General features: G+C 49.0%; 1 protein-coding gene across 2 annotated transcripts in view; it reads right to left on the bottom strand.

Annotated features, from left to right (window-relative positions):
* Window positions 1-3,148: 3,148 nt before the first annotated feature.
* The window catches only part of PPIH (peptidylprolyl isomerase H), a 147,435-nt gene continuing 127,899 nt past the window's right edge, over window positions 3,149-22,684 (bottom strand). For both annotated transcript variants that reach the window (XM_083162775.1, XM_083162776.1), the window contains exons 9-10: window positions 13,891-13,965; window positions 3,149-3,432 (exon numbers count right to left, since the gene is read on the bottom strand). In XM_083162775.1, coding sequence (XP_083018901.1) covers window positions 13,897-13,965 — 69 coding nt within the window. In that variant the 3' untranslated portion in view covers window positions 3,149-3,432; window positions 13,891-13,896. The remainder of the gene's footprint in view (window positions 3,433-13,890; window positions 13,966-22,684) is intronic.

Below are 22,684 nucleotides of genomic sequence, written 5' to 3'. Positions count from 1 at the left end.
GCAGGGAATGCGGCCCAATGTGTTTCCCGCAGGATCCCGGGCATGTGCTCTATAAAATCACACCTGAGTCTGGGTTCCCGGGATTGCCCTTTTAAAGCTAAAGGGTGGGAGAGTCAATCTATGTGATCATTGGGTAAGACAAAGAGACCAGGCGTCTTCTCATTGGTTCTTCATCCACGTGGGTGTCTTCCTGTTCACATGTGTACCTTCCTGGCCATGAGGTCCTTTGTCTGGGGTTATGTGATTAATCGCATTGCTATTGGTTCGCTGGGCTAGCATCTGAGATGGTAATCAATACAAAAGTAAACTATAAAGTCTGGACGACCATATTACAATACTTTTGGGGAATACATAATGTACATATATCGGGAGTATTACTACGGTTATTCATTAATGCTTTACGTCCATCCTCAATCGCTTGGTTTAAACTAGGAAGACGCAAATGGCGTAATTAAATGGCGTATAAGTCGTTCGTAATACATTAATGGCATAGAGTTGCAATTTCGTTTTCCACAACATGACACATGGTAGCACCCCTGGACTGACACGGCACACATGGGGCATCCCTGGAATTATACTACAAGTATATTGCACAACCCAGCCGCCGCCGCAGACATCACCTCACCTAAGCATGCACAACACTTCCGTGGCGGCTTCTGCTCCGCTGCTTTCAGCTCCTGGCTGGATTGCCAGATCACTGCAGCCAGTCAAGCCCCTGCCCTAGGCAGGCTCTGGTAAATAGCTTCACTGTGAGATTGATTAAATGACTGATTGACATACTCATTTTGTAATAAACTGGAATTTTATTCTAATGTTTCTCTACCTTTCTATTTTGCAGGATACTTCTGCTTTCATCTTCCACTTCCAGGATTATTCCATTGTCGGTAAGTATAAACAGGTTTTTAGTTTATAATGAAGTATTTATTTATGAATAAATTTATATATTTGTGAAGTATATAATAATTCCACTTCAACAGGTTATGCAACAAGAAATTGCAACATAAAACAAATTAAATTAAATTTACCATTTTCTAGCAATACATTAGAATTTTTATGCATCAAATAGCTAATAACAATAGTTACCCACAGTGAATATGACAAAAATTCACTTGCATACATCTAACGTCTCAATTACAATACACATTTACAACTAATATACTGTAGTCGGCAATGCCACTTTAAAACGCATATTTCACTCTTCTGCTAACAGCATAAATTGAGTCCCAAAATATTTTGTAACAGTCTATCCTATTAACTCGCAAAGTTCTGAGTATACACTGTGCACTGCTCCTCACAACGATTCTCTCCTTAAGGTAGAACTACTCTTGCAACAATGGATTATTTTATCCTATAATATGTCGAGTTCCTAGTCTTTGTTGGTTACAACAGAAGGAATATTAACCTATTGTTTCCAGCTTGTAATCCCACACTTTGAACAAGACTTTGCTTTACTTTGTCTGACTTTTATTTGCAGAAGCTGAGAAGACCCTGAAGTATAAAACCCTTTTCCTTGCAGGCAAGTGTTTTGTCAATCATCACTAAATGCTTTCCTTTATAGGTAGAATAAATATCTAACTGTATAACATCCTTAGCAAAGTTCTTCTTTCTTTATTCCACTGCTTCATCACTTTATCTCTATCTATTTCGCCTCTTTGCAATATTTATGGAACTGTGAACTGTATAAAGGTGCTCCTCTCTAGGACTCCAGCCTCTCAACTGTTTAGTGTGACACTTGTAGTTCTGCGACTGGCAATTTATACTTTGCTATCTCCTTATGCAGGGTCTCAAGACTATACTTTTTGCACTATAAATCTTTGGAAACTTTATTTGGAATAGTACTTATACTCCGGCTCTTCTTATGCTGGGCAAATCTCACCAACACCTCACTGTATTGCAATTGCTAACTTCTATAGACAGCTCACTAGCCAGGGGGATGGAGGCAGGGGTGGGGGTACAACTTCTCACCGCTGGGTTAACTGATGCTGCTATTCGTCAGCACACCTCCGGGGCTCCACTCCACTGACAGCCATGGGGGCCTAACTGCGTCACAGCACTCTCCTCCCCCTCTCAGCCTCAAGCGCTTACCGTTGGTTTCTTTCTCCAAGGCCTCGCCTCAGTTACCACCCACCTCTAGGGCAATTGGTCTCAGCTACTTGCCGGGATTTCAGCCACATTCCACCACCGTCTACAGCCCGCCTCCTGCTGTAATGTTTACTCTTGCGCCTCTCAGTGTCACTCCTTACTTTAATGATTCTGGCCGCGATTCCGGGTCCGCCCAGCGAGCGGTGTCCCGCCTCCTGGCGGACCAGAGTGCGATAGGCTCCGGCACCCGGTCCCCGGATTTCGGGCAGATAAGTATCACCTCTCCAAGTTCTCCCCGGCCTTCCTGTCCCAGCAGCCGCTCTCCGCTTCCTCTATACTACGTTACTCTGCTTTACACAGCAGCTCTCCATTTCAGCTATATTGTGCCGCTCTGCAGTCTCTCTCCTCTCTAACTGGTCAACTGTCACCTCCAAACGGCCCCCTACCTTTTTTTTTATGCCTCTGCATGCGGATTTGTGGCATGAGCTCCCCAACTTTATTAGTACTTCACAGTGGCTGTTCTCAGAGATTTTCTCCCCTATGTGGCAGGAGAAATAGTTCAGTCCGTGATTCCTTCGCATGGACTAAGCAAACAGACTAGAGTCTGCCTAAAGTGAGGGGCATGTCAGTTCACCTAACAGTCTCTGATGACACTCACATACTTTTCTGTAAAAAGGTCTCTGGTTTCTAATATTTTATTCCCTCTATGAGGGACCATAGTTCATTAACTTACGGTATTTACTATATATACATGTATAACATTACCACATGTGCTGGTTATTACAATTTGACATCTCAAACTTGCATTGTTGATGACAGTTGTCAATTTACTGAACACAAATTATTTCCTGCATCATAATTTGTGTCTCTAAGATATCAAAATCAGTGTTCCTCATGTTATATTCCTGCTATATTATCACTACACCAGCACCCAAGCATGGAAGCATAGGGGGAATCTCCTGCAAAAGGACTTCCAACTGCATTTGATTTGCAGAACAAACTGTTGTTCAACTACCAAACAGCCTAATCATAAGGCCTATTGTAGTCATGTAATAGACAACAAAGCTCAGTACACATAGCTCATGGTTCTGTTTATTAGAAAAAGGAATACAAAAAAACAATATATTTTAACAAGACAATACTATGAATGATCTCTGAGTATCATTTTAATTACAGACTTTGAGTAGAAAGATGGATAGAAACAGCTCCTTGTTCCTTATATGGTCCATTTAATTTTTCTTAGAAACAAAGTTCTGTGGGAAGTGTGATACAACTGCATCACATATGAACATACTGTGTACACAGGCCTCTGAATCATATTATGAAAGTGACTGCATTGGAGGAAGACACCTAAAAAATGAAATGACAAACTGATTAATTGCTACACGGATGTTAAACACAAGTATTTCCTAAATTGGGCACTAATATATTAAGCCAAAACAAGGAATACATCAGTAACCACAAACAAGCCAATAACACTTTCATTGTTTTGACACATTAATCAATTTGGGTATAATGAGCATATGACTTAAAAACGCCTGTTCAATATACTTGTGGCTAATGACTCCTGCCGATTATATGGGTAGGTCTGGAAGAGCCTCAGCATTGGTAGCCTTCCCCACATGGCACAGCAGACACATCAGACTGCTAACTAAAATAGAAATACTTTATTGCCACATTTAGGGGATACCAAACTCTTATACTGTAGGACGTTTCAATTAGCTCCATGGTTCCATCTTTGCCTAAACCACACACAGCAAGGTTTTCCTCCTGTAAATCGCCCTCGTGATCTTCACGCTATAGTGGAAACAGCTGAGGATCTCATGTACTGGAAAATGGTTAAGGGAGTGGGCATACCTGCTTTTAAAACTTGGGTTTTGTTTTTTAGACATTCTACTGTTTATGGGGTCAGTTTTGTCTCATTAAAAGTATAGGGCAAGTCTTGATCTCTGCCAGCTGGAGCAGAATGAAAGACCTACTGCACAACTGAAATGGCTGAGCATAGGATGGAACACTGCACTGTAATATGAGGTACATTGATTGCACCTATTTCGGTACTTCAAATACGGCCATCTTGCTACTTAATTCTTTGAGTGCCAATGAATTTGTCAAAATTGGCAAACATTTTTATTCATCCTAATGAAAAATATAGAACTTTTTTACACATTTTTTATTTTAATTATTTAACAAATGTGAGCGATGCTGGCATTAAATCTATAAATTGCATTTTGCTCTTTGCAAATGAACTTATCGCCCCAGAGCTGAGATAACCATTATATACTGTGTATATATATATATATATATATATATATATATATATACACACACACACACACACACACACACACACACACACACACACACATACTAGGTGATTCTCGTCACACAGTCGTAAGGGGCTCTGCCCCCTTAACTTGGGAACATTTTTATTGCGTGAAATATTGTTTGGATATTGGATGATGCGCTGCATTGCTACTTTACTTAGAGATGAAATGTTGTAGATTAGTGATGTCAAACTCATGGTCTTCCAGCTGTTGTGGAACTACACATCCCAGCATGCCTGCTACATTTGTATAAATGCATTATATAACATTTGTGGCAGGGCACGCTGGGATGTGTAGTTCCACAACAGCTGGTGGGCCATGAGTTTGACACCACTGTTGTAGATGAAAAGCGTGTCTGATTTTGAACAAGGTTTTGTTTGTTTTGTTGGTATGAACCAAACAGCGTAAGATGAACAGCAGGGGCGGATTGGCCCACCAGGAAACCGGGCCGTTTCCCGGTGGGCCGGCACATTTTAGGGTCATAGGGGCCACCCAGCCTCCCTGGCTGGGCCGCGGCCCACCAAACCGCCATCTCCGCGGTTACCAGCGCAGCCGCAGCAAAATGCCCTGATTAAACATGGCTGCGGGAGGGCTGGTGCGCATGTGCGGCCGCACACAGCACCTCCCGCGGTGCTTACGGCCGATTGAAACACTTCCGGGTTTCGCGACACCACCCTCCTCCAGTCCCCGCCAGCGGAGCTCTGAAGCCGCGCAGAAATGTATGTGAGCGGCTGCAGGGAGAGAGAAGCGGGATTCTTAAGTAATGTCCACAGCTAGTCTGCTTTCATTGCCGCTTTGAGTGCCCTAATGGATACTGCTGGGGATCAGAAGCAGCGGTTGGGTGCCGGACTCGGGGAATCAGCAGCCAGAGGAGCCGGATGACAAGCAGAGCAGGCAGGGATCGAATGTGTTCCTCACTTGATTTGTATGCCTGGGGGCTCCACTCTACACTCTCCCTTCACAGGCTGCTGCTGCTGCTGAACTTCCTGTGACAGTCAGAAGAACGAAGCTGAGCTCCAGTTCTATAAAGGTGGTGGCTGAGGGCATGATTCCTCGGGGTATACTGACAGGTAATGACTTCCACTGTACAGTGTGTTTGTCACTGTGTGTGCATGTTAGTTTACCCTCCCCTGCCCATTTCTATGACAGCAGCTGTAATGGGGTGCTTTCAGCCAGGACCCTGACACTGCAAAATGGCACCTAGCTGCTCTGAGATTACCATCCCTGGCCCCACTGCCCCAATGTACACCATAAATCTCCTCTCACCTGCTCTTCCACCCACCCACCCACCCACCCACCCACTCTCTCTCCTGCTCTCCCAGTCTTCCTCCTCTCTCCTGCTCTACCATCCTTCCTACTACATCCATACTCCCAGATCTAGCCACACTAGTAACCATGCTCCCCCCAATTACAGTGCCCCCCCCTGTCATTTTTATTTGGATCATGCATTAGAGTACAGTAGCCAAAGAAGCAGGGGGCAGTTCAGACTGGAGCCATCCTTTATGGGAAGCTATCGTTTAAGGGACAGTTTCTGCAGGGCAGGCATGCCCATGGCAGGATTCGTCACTAGGCCCGTGAGGCACGTGCCTAGGGGCGGCACCTTCTATGGGCGGCAGCTGTCCCCTGCACCCTTTGAAGCTTTTTTTTTTTCTTTTAATATAGTGCTGCGGGAAGTCCTGTGCCCCCCTCCCCCTTCAATACCACTGAAGCAGTCCCCTCCCACGCTCCCCCACCAGGGCTGGTGAGAGAAAGACCCTAAGCTGATGTCCCACCCGCCTCCAGTGCTGCTGTTGTCCCATGCTCACCCTGGCCTCCTGCAGTCCTACTTACGCCAGCAGTGCCTTCTTAGTCCTGCAATCCTGCTCCAGCAGAGCAGCTGCATTCACGCTCCCACTGCACCGCCACCTCTCCATGCTTTCCCCCGCCAGAGCTACCAAAGGCAGTGACTGAGCCACGGGTCCCATTGTACTACCGTCCCACACTCCTCTCTCCAGCCATTCTGTCATCTGCTGTGAGCTTACAGGTAACTGTACGTGGGGAGGAAGGGGGTGGGAAGACTGCGGTAGCAGGGGAGGAAAGGGGCATGAGAGGGAAAGGGGTCTAATAGGGGAGGGGAGGGGGGGGGGGCAGCCAAGAATGTTGCGCCTGCGGGTGGCCTGACACATAAATCCGCCCCTGGGCATGCCACCTGCATTTCCTCTGCCACCGTGCAGCCCACCTTCCGATTTAATCTGCTTGATCCCTTCCCCCATCCCAGAGCTGCCATATGCTTTGATACAGGCAGAATGGGGCTCTGGGCATGGCCAGCGGCGAGATGATGTGCGTCTCCATGCTTTTTGAGTTATATTTCAGCTAACAGTATAGGTTCAGCAGGCAGAAGCTGGGTTCCCGGGGGATGTAAGATGTGGGCTACAGGCAGGGTCAGGGCACAGCATGCTGCAGACTTTGGCCACTGAGCTGGAGGGAGTGGAGACCGCGAAAAAATCGATTTCCTGCACGAGCTGTGATGTCACTGTAGTGTAGCATTTAAATTGTAGTGATATAGTGCTGCATATTAAGGGAATGTACTGTAGTGTAGAGGAGTGGGGGCAATGTACTGTAATGTAGTGATTTCTTTCAGTGTAGAGATATAGGGCCTGATTCTGGTTGGCTTAGACTTGCGGAGTCAGGTCCTAGACCTGGGCGGGCGGCTGACGTCCTGTGGTGGGAGGCAGGTTGGTGGGGGCCTAAAACATAGGTTTGTACCTGGGCCTACTAGACATTAGTTCCGCCACTGAGTGCTGTGTAGGGAGATCGATGGTGCTGCTGCTGTGATCTGTGCGGTGCTGGTAGGTAAGGGTTGCTGTGCAGGAAGAAGGGTTATGGGTTAGGGGTGCTGACATGCTGAGAGAGGTGTTGGTTGCTGTGTTGTGCAGGAACAGGGGTGGTGAGTGTGGCGAGATGGCATACAGGGATGGGTGCTCTGCTGTGATCTGTACTGTGCTTGAAGAGGGGTTTTAAATGAGGGGTGCTGTGTGAGGGGTGAAGGATGCTACATAGTAAGGGGAGAGTCTGGGGTCCTGTGTTGTGAGGGTAGACTATGCCGTATAGAATGCCTTCTGTGGTAGGGCTGTAAGGGACTTTACCCTAACATCCCCCCGTCATTTAGGTGATTTTTTTTTTTAAATCTAGTTTAAGCTGGGAGCTGACACCAGAGACGGGAGCCGGGGTCTGAACCTTGCGGGAGCCAGAAGCAGACAGCTAGAGACGGGAGCCTGACCCTCAAAGGTGCTTGAAGCTGACACCAGAAGCAAGAACCAGCTGAGGTATGAACCTGGTGCTAGCCGGAAGCTGACATCTAGAAGCAGGAGCCTGGAGATGGGATCTGACCCTCGCAGCTGCCGGGAACTGGCAACCAGAAGCGGGAGCCGTGCAGCAGCCTGGAGCTGACAGCTGGAGGTAAGTCGGGGGGTCTAGCGCAGCTTAGGATGTGGCGGTATGGCCCTCTACCTCCCAAGCTGCTTCACACCACACTTGCACCAATGTTACATAACTCCCTCTTTCTCTCTCTCTCCGACTCTCCCTCTCTTTCTCTATCCACCCCTCCATCACTCTTTTCCTTTCTATCCCTTCCTTTACACCTGATTTCTCCTATACTTCCTCTCTATTTCTCCCTCCTCTCCTTCTCTCTCTTCCTCTCTCTCCCTCTCCCTCCTTAGCGTCTCTATCTCCCTCCCTTTCATCCTCTCTTCCTTTGTCTCTTCCTCTCCATTTCCCTCTACCCCTCTCTTTCTATCCCCCTCCTTTCACTTCCCCTTCTCTCCACCTCTCTCCCTACCCATTTCCCTCTATCCCCCTCCACCCTTCCCCTCTTTCCCCCCTCCTTCCCCACTATCTCTTTCTGTCACCTCTCTCTCTCTCTCTCTCTCTCTCCTGTCATCCAATGCCTCTACCTGCCATCATCTGTCACACATTGCCTTCCCCTGGCATCATCCACTTACTACATCTTTTACTCTCTCCCTGGGGTCACCCACTGCTTCTCTCTATCACCCTTTGTCTCTCTCTCTGTAAACCACTGCCACTCTATCTCCCACTATCCATCCCCATCATCCACTACATCACCCTCTACCTTTCCCTGGTGTGACTGTCACTATCTCCCCATTTCCCTCTCTTTCCTGTTGGTCTCTGACTTTTTTAGACATCACTCTTTGCCTCTTCCTGTTACCTTTTCACTGTCACCCACTGCCTCTCTACATCATTCCCTTTGAGACCACGCTATTGTAAGGCCATGGCCCAGGGCCGGCGCCACCACTAGGCAGCTCTAGGCATTTGCCTAGGGCACCGGCACCTGGAGGGCGGCAGTACGCCCCTCACCCCCAGCATGGAGGGTGAGCGAACTGTGTAAAAAACTTGCGGCGCCGGCGTCCCTGCAGTGCTGGAGTGGGCAGGGGGTACCTGCGGCGGGGGTACCTGCGGCGCTGTCATTGTGTATAAAGCTGGCGGCGGCCGGCGGGGTCCCTGCAGTGAATAGAAAATAAGTTCGCTATGCGCGCGGCGGCGCGGGAAGCGCTAGTTATTTTCTATTCGCTGCAGGGACCCCGCCGGTCGCCGCCAGCTTTATACACAATGACAGCGCCGCAGGTGACCCGCGGCACGGACACCCCTGCCCGCTCCAGCACTGCAGGGATGCCGGCGCCGCAAGTTTTTTACACAGGTACCCCACCACCACCGCTACTGCTCCTAGCCTGTCCCCTTATCCACACTACTACTATTACTCCAGCCTGCCTCTGCATCCCACTACTGCTCCCAGCCTGTCCCCTTATCTTCTCTATTACTACTCCAGCCGGCCCCTGCTACCCACTACTGTTCCTAGCCTGTCCCCTTATCTTCTCTATTACTACTCCAGCCGACCCCTGCTTCCCACTACTGTTCCTAGCCTGTCCCCTTATCTTCTCTATTACTACTCCAGCCTGCCCCTGCTTCCCACTACTGTTCCTAGCCTATCCCCTTATCTTCTCTATTACTACTCCAGCCTGCCCCTGCTTCCCACTACTGTTCCTAGCCTATCCCCTTATCTTCTCTATTACTACTCCAGCCTGCCCCTGCTTCCCACTACTGTTCCTAGCCTGTCCCCTTATCTTCTCTATTACTACTCCAGCCTGCGCCTGCTTCCCACTACTGTTCCTAGCCTATCCCCTTATCTTCTCTATTACTACTCCAGCCTGCCCCTGCTTCCCACTACTGTTCCTAGCCTGTCCCCTTATCTTCTCTATTACTACTCCAGCCTGCCCCTGCTTCCCACTACTGTTCCTAGCCTGTCCCCTTATCTTCTCTATTACTACTCCAGCCTGCGCCTGCTTCCCACTACTGTTCCTAGCCTGTCCCCTTATTTTCTCTATTACTACTCCAGCCTGCCTCTGTCCATTTATCCACACTACCACTACTCCAGCCTGCCGCTGCTTCCCACTACTGCTCCCAGCCTGTCCCCTTATCCACACTACTACTACTACTCCAGGCTGCTTCTGCTTCTCACTACTGCTCCCAGCCTGTCCCCTTATATTCTCTATTACTACTCCAGCCGGCCCCTGCTACCCACTACTGTTCCTAGCCTATCCCCTTATCTTCTCTATTACTACTCCAGCCTGCCCCTGCTGCCCACTACTGTTCCTAGCCTGTTCCCTTATCTTCTCTATTACTACTCCAGCCTGCCCCTGCTTCCCACTACTGTTCCTAGCCTGTCCCTTATCTTCTCTATTACTACTCCAGCCTGCGCCTGCTTCCCACTACTGTTCCTAGCCTGTCCCCTTATCTTCTCTATTACTACTCCAGCCGGCCCCTGTCCATTTATCCACACTACCACTACACCAGCCTGCCGCTGCTTCCCACTACTGCTCCCAGCCTGTCCCCTTATCCACACTACTACTACTACTCCAGCCTGCCTCTGCTTCCCACTACTGCTCCCAGCCTGTCCCCTTATCTTCTCTATTACTACTCCAGCCGGCCCCTGCTACCCACTACTGTTCCTAGCCTATCCCCTTATCTTCTCTATTACTACTCCAGCCTACCCCTGCTTCCCACTACTGCTCCTAGCCTGTCCCTTTATCTGCACTACCACTACTCCAGCCTGCCTCTGCTTCCCACTACTGCTCCCAGCCTGCCCACTGCTCCCCTCCAGGCCTCACTGTACAGTACCCACCCATAGCCGATATCCGCTCAAACCCCTGGCTTCCAGAATATACCTCTATGACTTATACAGTAGCTACCCTACCACCCCAGGGACATATACTACCGACGATAACCCTGCCCCCCAGGTACATACACTGTCCATGCTACCCCAAGTCCTCCTAGCCACAGTACCCCCACCATAGGGACATATACTTTCCACACTTTTTTTTGTGTGTGGAGCTCAATGTGTTTTTATTTTATTCCTGTGGGGGCTAATGGTTAATGTTTGACCTGTCAGGGGTCAATGAATTTATTTTACCTGTTTGGGCTATCAGTAAATTTTCTATTTAAGCCAGTGTTTTATCTGGGGGGGGGGAGGAGGGGTGGCAAATTGATTATTTTTTCCATATTGGGGGTCAGGTATGGTTTTTTTTTCTGCTGGTGCAAATGTCTTTGTATTTTCCTGTGGGGCCAGTCCTTATATATTTGGTGCACGGCCATGCACCAGGGCAGTGTAACGGCATTAGCATATAGTTGCAGATGAAACTGCAGCAAAAGTTGCAAGAAAGGCCGCAAATGCATGCAACCTGGAATCCTACTCTATAAGTAGGGATCCCGCCCCCTTTCACAGACCCCACCCCCTCAGCAGACTCCACCCCCATTAGGGCTGTGTATGTTGGAATTGTAGGTGCGAGGGTTCTGGATGTGTGTGGTATAAGTGTTTAAATGGCGGGTGGGTGTGTGATTTATAAAAAAAAGTCAGTCCAAACAGTCTTGAGCTGCTCACCTACGCGTTTCTACCTGTAAAGGTCTTTCACAGGTTGGTTTGTAGTGGTGGTGGATGTGGTGTTGGCGGGGTTGTGTGGAGGCTTAAAGTGGGTGAGATACAGGGTGTTGTGCTGTGGATGGTGGTAAGTTAGATGTTCTGTGGGTGGGGTAGGGTGTGTGTACTGTGGGTTATTTTGGTTGTGTTTGTTTGTATAGTATATGTGGGTGTGTTGGGGCTGTGTGTGGTGTTGACGTGGGTATGTGAGGGTTGAGTGGGAGGGTGTCGTGGGTAGGGTGATTGTGTTTGGTTGTGGGTGGGGTGTTGTCAGGTGCGTGTTTACATGTGGTGGTGGAGTTACACGTGTGGTTGTTTGGGGTGTGGGTGTTGCGTGTTTTTTAGGTGCCGTGGTGCACCGGTTTAGTAAGTGTTATTTGCAGAGTTACTGTGTGCGGGGGTAGTGTGGGTGGGAGAGGTATGGGTGCAGGTGGGCATGAGTAGCAGGGGTGTTGGAGTGGAAGGTGTGGGTTTGGCGGAGGTGGTATGGTGTTGTGTGGTTGCGCTGTGGATGTAGAAATTGTAGGTGCAAGGGTTTTGGATGCCTGGGGTGGGTGTGTGCTGTAGTTGTGTGCGAAATGGTTGGTAGTGGTGGTGGGTGTGGTGTTGGAGCGGTTGTGTGGGGGTTTGTGGTTGGTGAGATATGGGGTGTGGATGGTGGTAAGTTAGGTATGCAGTGGGTGGGGTAGGGTGTGTGTGCACTGTGGGTTATTTTGGTTGTGTTGTTTTTTCAAGTGCATGTGGGTGTGTGGTGTTGGCGTGGGTGGGTGAGGGTTGAGCGGGAGGATGTCGTGGGTAGGGGAGGGTGCTTGTGTGTTGTAGGTGGGGTATTGGCAGGTGCATGTTTACATGTGATGGTGGACTTGCTTGTGTGGTTGTTCGGCGTGTGGGTGTTGCGTGTTTTGTGGGTGCAGGGGTGCACCATTAGAGTGAGTGTAAGTTGCGTGGGTGCTGTTAGTGTGGAAGCAGTTGTGGTGTGGGTGGTAGATGGATGGGTGTGTAGTTACTGCATGTGGGGGATGTGCGGGTGTAGTGTTGCCTTGGCTGGGTGCAGGGGTAGTACTGGTTGTGCTTTTTTTAGTGCAGTGATGCATAGGTGGGTGCGTGAGTAGCACGCGTGTGGATGTGGTAGGTAGTGGAGGTTGTGCGTTGGTGCAGTGGTTGTGGGAGGGTGTGTTGCAGTTGTGCTGGAGGTAGTGTAGTTGTCGGGGCCTTGTTTTTACATGTGTGTATTGAATGTGGTGTAGGGGCGGGTGTGTTTAAGTTGTTTGTATGATGGTTGGGAGTAGTGGTGGTGGTGTTTGATGGGCGAGCGTGGTGTTCACGTGGGTAAGGGACGTGGTGTGGTCGTGTTGTGGATGGGGTTGCATTTGGTGGGTGGTGGGAGGGTTGGTTGTGGGTGTAGTTTGTGTTAGTGTTTTGCCACTGCATGTGGGTGCGAAGCGGGTGTGTGTGCGGGTGGTGTGGGTGGGTGAGGGTGAAGTAAGAGGGTGGGGTAGTGTCAGGTGCAGGGCTCCTGGTGGTGGTGTAGTTACACATGTGGGGCTGTTTCCTGTGGGTGGTGTGAGGTGGTTTGTTGCGGGGGGTGTACAGGGTGAGTGAGGGACAGTTGCAGTGCTGCTGTGGTTGTGGGTGGCAGGTGTGCGTTGGTGGTGTGGGTGGGTGAAGGCTGTTGTAACTGCAGCAGCTGAAGGGTTTCAACAGGAATGGGATCCCCAGTGTTTACCTTCCTGCTGCTTTTATAGGTGTTCTTCCGGCATTTAGTCCTGCAGGACAGGGGTCAGTGCGGCTGTAGGTGTGTGTAGTTTTGTGGCTTCTCTGTTGTTGCCCCAGTAGCAGGTTTAGTATCAGCTGCTAGTGTGCAACAGGTGGCGTATCCTGGCACTCTCATTTGCGTTAGTGTCTGGTGGTGTGTAGGCGACATGGATCTTCAGTCAACAGCTGCTTAGACTTCTGCGGGGGACGCATATGGGGGTGTGTGCGGCTACCCAGCGGGAGTCAAGAGGATGGTTGTTGCGACTCAGCGGCTACTCCCACTGGCAGAACGCCCAGCATGGCAGCGCTGTAGGAGAGGACGCGAGTCAGCGTCTCCTCCCATTGACGTGAGCCATCATCAGGGTTTGTGGGCTTTACCTGGAGGCACACCCATAATGGTTGAGAGGGCACGCCTCCATGTGGTGATGTTATGGGACGTCTGCGCGGCTCGCTCGAGGGTAATGTATATCTGCACTGTGAAATCTTCATTTTGTAACCCTTTGTGTGGCGCCCTGCTCTTATACTGTGTGCCCCTGCTCCAGGCTCACTCTGTGAGTGTATGACTACACCCAATGTTATACACAAACTCCCAAATTGACAGTTTTGGGCTATTATATGAGATTATATATATATATATATATAAAGAGAAAACAATGTATAATCTAAATGTATACATGGAAACCAAGAACTATAGGTTATAAACAATGTAAAAAACTATAAACACTTATACAAGACAGCATGGGAGTTCAATAGGCAACTCACCTTTAATTACATTTCCCCACACTGAGCAATTACAACGGGTAGTTTGGGTTTATTGTTGGGGCCTGTTGGTACATTCTGCAAGAAAAAGAAAGTTATTGATGATACAATACAAGATGTTTATACTAGACAATATCCTAATGTCCTAGTAACCCTCAACAGTCACACCCTATATAACACCATAAAACCTGATAGTGCCCTGTATATCTTTATTACTGCAAAGGTGTGTCAAGATCCTTGCTACGAATCAAAGTCTAAAAATGTGTTGGGTTTTGTTTCCAATTCATGTGACTATAATAAAATCCTTTATTCCTATGTAAGATACATGCTTTGTATACTGCTACTGCTTAATGAAGTCATCTGGCCACAAGGTGATACTATTCAAATATGATCTCCTTCAAAAATGAAAAGTTAATCCTTTGAGTGCCAATTGACTGTCAAAATAGCTGTGCAAATTGCCAAATATTTATATTCATCATAATGTCCTGTAATGGTTACCTTACAATATATATAGGAAATGCAACCTTTTCTAACAAACATTTTTAATTTTTATAACAAATGTTTTACACATCTCTTACAGAGATGTTGGCACTCAACGGGTTAAGCATCAAGGGGTTAAGCATCAAGAGATGCGCTACCATCGCTCTGTGGCACTGAGGAAAGTAGGCAATTGCTTCTATATCAGTGTGTACAGATGGAAAGCAATGCCCAAATAGTGATTTGATCAAATAAGAGCAGATCATAAGCAACATATGTTGATAGATTCGGTTGGAAAATAGACTCTTCTGGCCATGCACATATGGTGATCTTTCATTAGTCCTAGTGGACACTATGGGGGAAATTTACTAATATGAATTCGTAAAAAATAGGTGTATTCGTAGGCAGAAATACACCTATTTTTTACACATTTGTATTTTCGGGATTTACTATCCCAAAAATACAGCAATTCGTATTCCTAAAGATGGGACATTCATATTTGTATTTACAAACACGAATGTGTACACCAGGCTTGTCCAACCTGCGGCCCTCCAGATGTGCTAAAACTACACATCCCAGCATGCCATGCCACAATTTGGCTATTAGGGAATGCTAGAATGATGGCAATGCATGCTGGGATGTGTAGTTTTAGCACATCTGGAGGGCCGCAGGTTGGACATGCCTGGTGTACACCATCGATAGAATAGGACAGGAATCACCATTCAAAAGAATGGTGGTTCCTGATTTACTAAGCAGCCGTACTGATAATACGGCTTCTAATTGGTGTAAAACAGGCACGAAAATACGACAGGAAAATACACCTTGATTGTCCGGTCGTATTTGCTTTAAGCCTGCACGGATCAGTCAGATCCGTGCAGGCTTTAGCGTAAAAAAAAAATAGAAAAATAAATAAATATATTTTTTTTTAAACGGTGTGGGGTCCCCCCCACAGCCATAACCAGCGTTAGGCTGAAAGAGCCGGGGACGGTAATTAAAAATCAGGGAACCCGACAAATAGGGGTTCCCCGATTTTTAACAACCAGCCCCAGGCTCCTGGTCCGGGGCTGGTTCCCAAAATACGGGGGACAAAATGACTAGGGGTCCCCCGTATTTTAAGAACCAGCCCCAGGCCAAACCAGCCAGCAGGGTAATGTCACAGCCGGGGGACACTTATTATATAAGGTCCCGCGGCCAAAACATTAACCCTACCGACATGTCAGTCTGGCCAGGGGCCCTGGGGGAGTGGGGACCCCCCCAATAAAGGGGTCCCCCCTCCAGGACTTACCTGACCAGGCTGAAGCATGGTGCTGTCCCCGGTGACCCTGGGCTGTGGTCACCGGGCTGATTTCAGTGTAAAAAAAGCCCGTAGGTAGCCCTCTGTCCTTGTGTCCTGTGTCATCCTCCAGGTCCATGTCGGCGGTCCGTGTCGTCCTCCAGGTCCATGGTGGTGTCTGGGTCCGAAGTAATCCATGGTGGAGCTGTGGAAGGAAATCCTACTCACCTGGTCCTGTGGTGAAGATGTCTTCTCTTGGTCCGCTATAGTCCAGGTAATCGTCAAGCTTCAGGCGCTCCCTGCACTCTCCGCATCGCACTGAGGAGAGATGCAGAGATATTTCATATTCTGCGCCTCTTCTCAGAATGATTCTATTGGCCGCCTAGCGACCAATCAGGAGTCAAGAAAGTTGGCTCCTGATTGGCCGCTAGGCGGCCAATAGAATCATTTTGAGAAGAGGCGCAGAATATGAAATATCTCTCCTCAGTGCGAGTGCCGGCAGCTTGAAGATTACCTGGACTACGGCGGACCTAGAGAAGACATCTTCACCACAGGACCAGGTGAGTAGGATTTCCTTCCATAGCTCCACCATGGATTACTTCGGACCGGACACCGCCATGGACCTGGAGGACAACACGGACCGCCGACATGGACCTGGAGAACAACACAGGACACCAGGTCAGAGGGCTACCTACGGGCTCAAGATAGGTAAGTATCAGTAAGTGTGTAATGGATGTATTAAAGTTTTATTTTCATTGTGTCAGTGTGTATTTATTGTACTATTTTTATTACTGTGGAACTACAAGACCCAGCAGGCCCTTTAATGCCCCGCAGGCTGGGACTTGTGGTTCTCCAAGTCCCAGCTTGCGGGGGGAGTCTCTGCTTTTTCGGAGGTGTTTGATGACTGATGACAACGTGTTTACACCAGATAAGCAAAAAAATTTTTTATACATTGTACGGGCAAAATTTACTTGTCATGTTTGTTAGAAAATAAATGTTTTAACAATACTTCACTAGTATACTCCCTATTTTTTTGTATGTGCGGGGACTTGTTTTTGAGGAATAACCTTGGATGAACCAGAGAGGAGAATACAAACTCCCTGACGTTGGAAATCTATTATAAAACGCTTGTCAGAGTGGTTTGGAGACCACTGTTAACGGTACACCTGAACTTTATTGGGGTGTATATCTCACAAACGGTGAAGGGTATCACTGTGACGTAAAAAACATATTGCACAAGGGGGCGCCCATCTCATCTTTTTTTCAGATCTCTACCAATATGGTTTCTTTGGACAGGAACCAATAGGAGAGGAGCTGCCACTCCAAAAAGAGGAGGGACTGTGCATCCGTGTGTGAACTATACGCACTACTAACCGCCTTTTGATTGAAAAAGGGGACTGATTCCTTGCGCTAGTACCACCATCCACATATATATATATATATATATATATATTCTTTGGGGGGTATTCAATGCCGCAGCGAGCGGCCGGCAAGGGGGTTAAACAGCGAGGATTGCTGAAAACCAGCGATCCTCGCTGTTTAACCCCCGTGCCGGCCGCTTGCTCTATTCAGCGTTCTGGGGAAATCCTCGCCGTCACAGGACGGCGAGCATTCCCCCAAACAGCGAGACCCACGGCTACTGCAGAAAACTCACAGTTTTTAGCCGCAGGTCTCGCTGCTTCTGGAGCCGCATCCGCCAATTCCCCCTCGCTCAAAAAACGGATTGGCGTATGAGGGGGCTGTGTTGAATGCTGTCAGGGTGAGTGGTGACAGCGAGCAGGAAGCCCTGCTTGCTGTCACCACTCGCAAACAGCATTGAATACCTGCCTTTGAAATAAGGATGGCACTCAGGAGACTGAAAACGTGCTGTATTGAAGTGCAAAAGAAGACCAACGTTTATAAGGTAAGCACTTTATAGTCGATTTGTTCTCACTAGCACCTTGACAAAGGGGTTCACACCCCGAAACGTTGGTCTTCTTTTGCACTTCAATACAGCACGTTTTCACAGTCTCCTGAGTGTCATCCTTATTTCAAAGTATATCCATCTCCCTGCGGAAGGGCATCGGGGCAATCGACCATATGGAGGAGTGCCGGGCCGCAAACCCCCTCTCTCTCTCTCTCTCTCTCTCTCTCTCTCTCTCTCTATATATATATATAAAATCACCCCCTTTTTTCGAAGGGTGTCAGCTATCCCTTAAATATATAAGTATACATAGTTACGTACAAAGAAAAATTGGAACAAAGGATAAGGGTTCAGCGACACAGTGTTATCTTGCCAGACACATGTATATCTATATAGGAATATATCTATCTATCTATCTATCTATCTATATATCTATATATATATATATATATATATATATATGTAAAAATATAAATATATATATAAAAAAAAAATTACCATTAAGGAGCAATAAAATATCCATAGAACAATTTATAAAAGAAAAAAAGGGAAAAAAGGGGATCATTTTTTTTTTTAGAAAAATTCGAAAAACAGTTCTTAGAGAATAAGAAGGATAAAAGGCAGTTTTAGATTTTAGTCCTGGATGGAGGTAGAGTCCCAAAGCGTTTCGTCTTTCCAGACTTTATCAATTTATATATTATAAGGGCATGGTCGTGCCTTTAGATTAAGGCTGAATCGAACAAACAGAATTTTCCTATAGGGAACTTTTGAGATGGGGCATGGTTTTTGAGCAACACCTCAAAAGTGCCTGGACGTACTGAGCTGAAATTTGGCATGGACGTGTAGAATCGTCAACCGGTGCAGCATGCAAAATTTCAGGGCGAAATAGTAAAAAATGAGCAATTGTGAGCAATCTAAACTTCCAACTGTTAGTTTTTTTTTCTGCCACTTCAGAAATGGCTTTTTCACACTATTTTTCATTAAACTCTATGAGGGGATATTTGGGAAGGCATAACTCAGGGTAGAGGAAGAATTAACCCCTTGAGTGGTGGGTTTTGCTGGGGCAGGACAAACATACCAGGGCAGGTTTGTCCTGCCCCAGCAAAACCCACCACAGATCATAACAAGCCGCCGCCACCCCCACCCTCGGCGTTAGTACGGAGCTCCCTTGCCGCCGCTGCCCCAGCCGCCTGTCAGTCATCAGACAGGCGGCAGGCTCGAGGATGTTTCGCGGTGGCTCGGGAGGACTCGGGTGCCTGAACTCTCCCGAGTCGCCCCGAACATCCCCGAGCCTGCCGCCTACGTCACTACAGAAGGATGATTGGCAGCTGGCGGCGGGGTAGCTCCGGCGTACGATCGCCGAGTGCGCCGGAGCAGAGGGACCGGGGGGGGACACACACACACACACACAACAGGAGGGGTGATCCCTAAAGGTAGTGCGCCAGTGGTGCTCCGATGGAGGCACCACTGGCGCGCACCTACTACATAGTGGCATGCCCGGGACAGCCCGCTGCGGCAGTGCAGTTAAGTGGTTAAGACTTGGGGTTTGTTTTTATTAGATAGAGCTTGTCCCAGTGTAGTGCCTTTTTGGGTTAAGGTTTTTCAGATACAGTTTTTTTTTTATTTTGTGAAACATGCCCCATTATTTATTTATTAACAGTTTCTTATATAGCGCACACATATTCCGCAGCGCTTTACAGAGAATATTTGAGCATTCACATCAGTCCCTGACCCAGTGGAGCTTACAATCTATATTCCCTACCACATGTACATGCACACACATTCATTCTAGGGTTAATTTTGTTAGATGCCAAGTAACCTTCCAGTATATTTTTGGATTGTGGGAGTACCCAGAGGAAACCCACGCAAGTACGGGGAGAATATACAAACTCCACACAGTTAGGGCCATGGTGGGAATGAAACTCATGACTCATGCTAACCATTACACCATCCGTACTGCCCCATTATAAAGATAGGACTTTTCAACTTGTTGCGCCTGCACAGTGGCCATCAGCAGGGGGTGTAATCAGAGAGTCTTCAAATGGGTGTACAAATATGGCCGACTATAAAGCATTATGAAGTGCTGCGGCCAGAACCTCCTGCAGGTCCCCTCCATAAACTTCTGCCTGGCCAGCGTTGAGGCTACTGGGTGGGGGGCAATGAGTGGGTGGCGCTGGAGGCTTATTCATACTCCAGGCACCCTGTGCTCTCTGCCCCCACCCCATCCCATCGGCTCACATCAGCTATTCATCCCCCTTCAACATGTGTGCAGACCCGGGGACTGTGTATGGACGCCTAAGCATGTGAATGGCGAAGGCGAAGGGGGTGAGAGCAACCGGGCAGCACCGGGGTATGGCACCTCGGCAACATGGACCTTCCTGTGGTGGCCTGCGGTAGCCCATGCCTCGCCCTGCCTGACTTGTCCAGCTCCCCCACAGCCAGCGGCACCTGCCTGACTCATAGCCGCTGACAAACAGACGTGACAAGGGCCCTTATTCTGCTTGGAACGGCCGGAGCCGCATATGCGGCTCCGACCGTGCAGGCGAATCCCCGCCTTCCATACGGATCGCCACGGCCGTCCGTACGCGGACATGTGGCGGTCCGCATGAAAATGGCGGGGGATACGCCTCCACCATCTTGGAGCAGCCCCCTGCATTCGATGGTCACCGACCATCGAAGGCAGGGCCGCACGCTCCACCAGCTCCCGCACCCATAGACCTCACAGACACTTGTCCGTGTGAAAGCATGTATGGGGGCGGGCAGCTGACATCCGGCGATGTCTGATGCCCGCCCCCAACACATGCGTCACAGCCTCATTACCATGCGTACGCCCCGCGTTTGCATGGGAACGCCCATGAAACGCGGGGCGTATGCATAGGGAAATGAGGCTAAGTAGCCCCTCACGCCCCTATCCACCCCCTTTGCGGCGTTAAAAAAAATTGTGCGGCGATTTCGCCTGCACATGCGCAGAGTGCCCTCTGCACATGCGCAGAGCGAAAACATCGGCGGAACGGCCGCATGCGGCCGTTACCGCTTAGATCAGAATAAGGGCCAAGGAGAGGAGGAAGCGGCACGACAGGTATGCTGAGAATGGTGTCAGCTGGGAACGAGGGGATTCCCGACCATGTTCCCGGTGCCCCGCCGCTGTCAGAGGTGAGTGTGGCGGCCTGCCTGCTGCTGACATCCGTGCGCTGCAGCCTCGGCGTGCACACCTTGTTATGGCTTATTAATACTAGACTATGTCGGTATGTATGCTCTCCCTATCCTGTCACCCTGCAGCAGAGAGCGGCAGTGTGCTTTCAGCTGCAGAGTAACAGGACAGGGAGAGTGTACATACAGAGATCTTCAGTGCAGAACCTCACAGCATATTGTAGTATTAAGCTAGCCAGCAGCCACTGCTGCCTCCAGAAGCCCCTGGTGTATGTAGCATGATCAGTCCTTCATGGCCACCCCACTGTGAGTGCCCGCACGCCCACTCCACTTTGAGTGCCCACCGTAGTAGATCTCTGTATGTACACTCTCTCTGTCCTGTCACTCTGCAGCAGAGAGCGGCAGTGTGCTTTCAGCTGCAGGGTGACAAGACAGGGAGAGCGTACATACAGAGATCCATACCTCCCAACTTTTAAGTTCTTAGAAGAGGGACACAGGCCAGAAAATAAGGGGCGTGGCTACCCGGTCTATATTTGTGTCTTCCTGTGAGGCCATGCCCCCATTTTGCCTCTGTGGGGGCATAGCCCAGAGTCTCTGTGAGCCTCTAGCCATGCCCCCAGCCCCCTTGGCTGTGGGAATAGATGGAGGACTCTCAACAGCCTCCCTACCGTGGGACACTGCCGGACCCAGGTGGGATGCAGGAACATCCCTGAAAACCGGGACGTTCCCATGGGAATCGGGCCTGTTGGGAGGTATGGAGATCTACTTCACACTGTGGACACTCACAGTACAGATGGAGCCGGCCTCTTCATTGCAGGGGCTGGCGATACTTTTGTCAGCCACCGGCTCCTGCCAGGAGCTTGCCCTGGGTCCCCCCACCTCCCCGACCCCCCCTAACCCTGCCCGTCTCCCTGAAGCGGAGGAGGGCAGGGACCCGCAGTGCCACAGTCGAGAGACTGGGACTGCGAGACGCACGCGCGTCCCAGTTCAGTTTAGCCCCTGTCCGCCGGCACTCGCCAGACGGGATGGTCTGGCGAGCCCTGGCCAAGGATGACAGGGGCTACATCAGTATATTATACAGAGATTGAAAAGAAAAAAGAAACTCAGGTTGGGTGCAAGCTAGAACCCCAAAAGAAGTAGGAAATTGGTTGTATACCTATTAGGATTTTTATCTGTACTTATGTACAGATGGGTCAGGTCCCATCTTTGCAGGGGATGGCGCTGGCGTCGCCAGCCGCCATCCCCCGCCAGCGCCATGGCGATGGTGAGAAGGGGACGCGCGCGCACGAGCGGCGCGCGCGTCCCCTTCCGACGGCGCTTCGATCCTGCTGGCGGGTCGCCAGCGCGTACGTTCTGGCGACCCGCCAGCAAGGATGAAAGCAATAACATACTGTAGTATCTGGGCGCCCGATTTTGTGATTGTATGCCTTACCTTAAGGCATACAATCAGATGCGATTCGACGCGATTTTCGGCAAAATCGAATCGTATCGCATGCGATGCGATTTTGCGTAGGATTCAATGTTAACAAGGTCCTGTTCATTTCCCCACTATAGAAGTGGGCATAGAGTTGATTTTATATAGCGTGGCGAGAGCAGCGAGCCACCGAGCCCGAAGTGTGGCGAGCGCAGCGAGCGGACACGGAAAACATTTTAAGTAATTCGCGGCCGCTCGCCACGCTTCGGGCTTGGTGGCTCGCTGCGCTCGCCACGCTTTATAAGATCAACTCTATGCCCACTTGGATAGTGGGGAAATGAACAGGACTATGTTAACATTGAATCCTATGGAAAATCGCATGCGATATCGGATGCGATTTTTCCGACCCGATTTTAAAATCGGGCGCCCAGATACTACATAAGTACCTTTTTTATCATTTTTTATTTTTATTTGATTTATTTTTTGGTGTGAACCTCCAGAGGCCTGAGTAAGACTGTAGCTAAATAACAAAGAAAATGTTTTTTATTTATATTTTTAGAGGTTTTACCTCAATAAATTG

This window comes from Crinia signifera, chromosome 19 (assembly GCF_055691185.1).
Source record: "Crinia signifera chromosome 19, ASM5569118v1, whole genome shotgun sequence".
Taxonomy (NCBI): Eukaryota; Metazoa; Chordata; class Amphibia; order Anura; family Myobatrachidae; genus Crinia; species Crinia signifera.
This window is presented reverse-complemented; position numbering and strand designations above follow the sequence as displayed.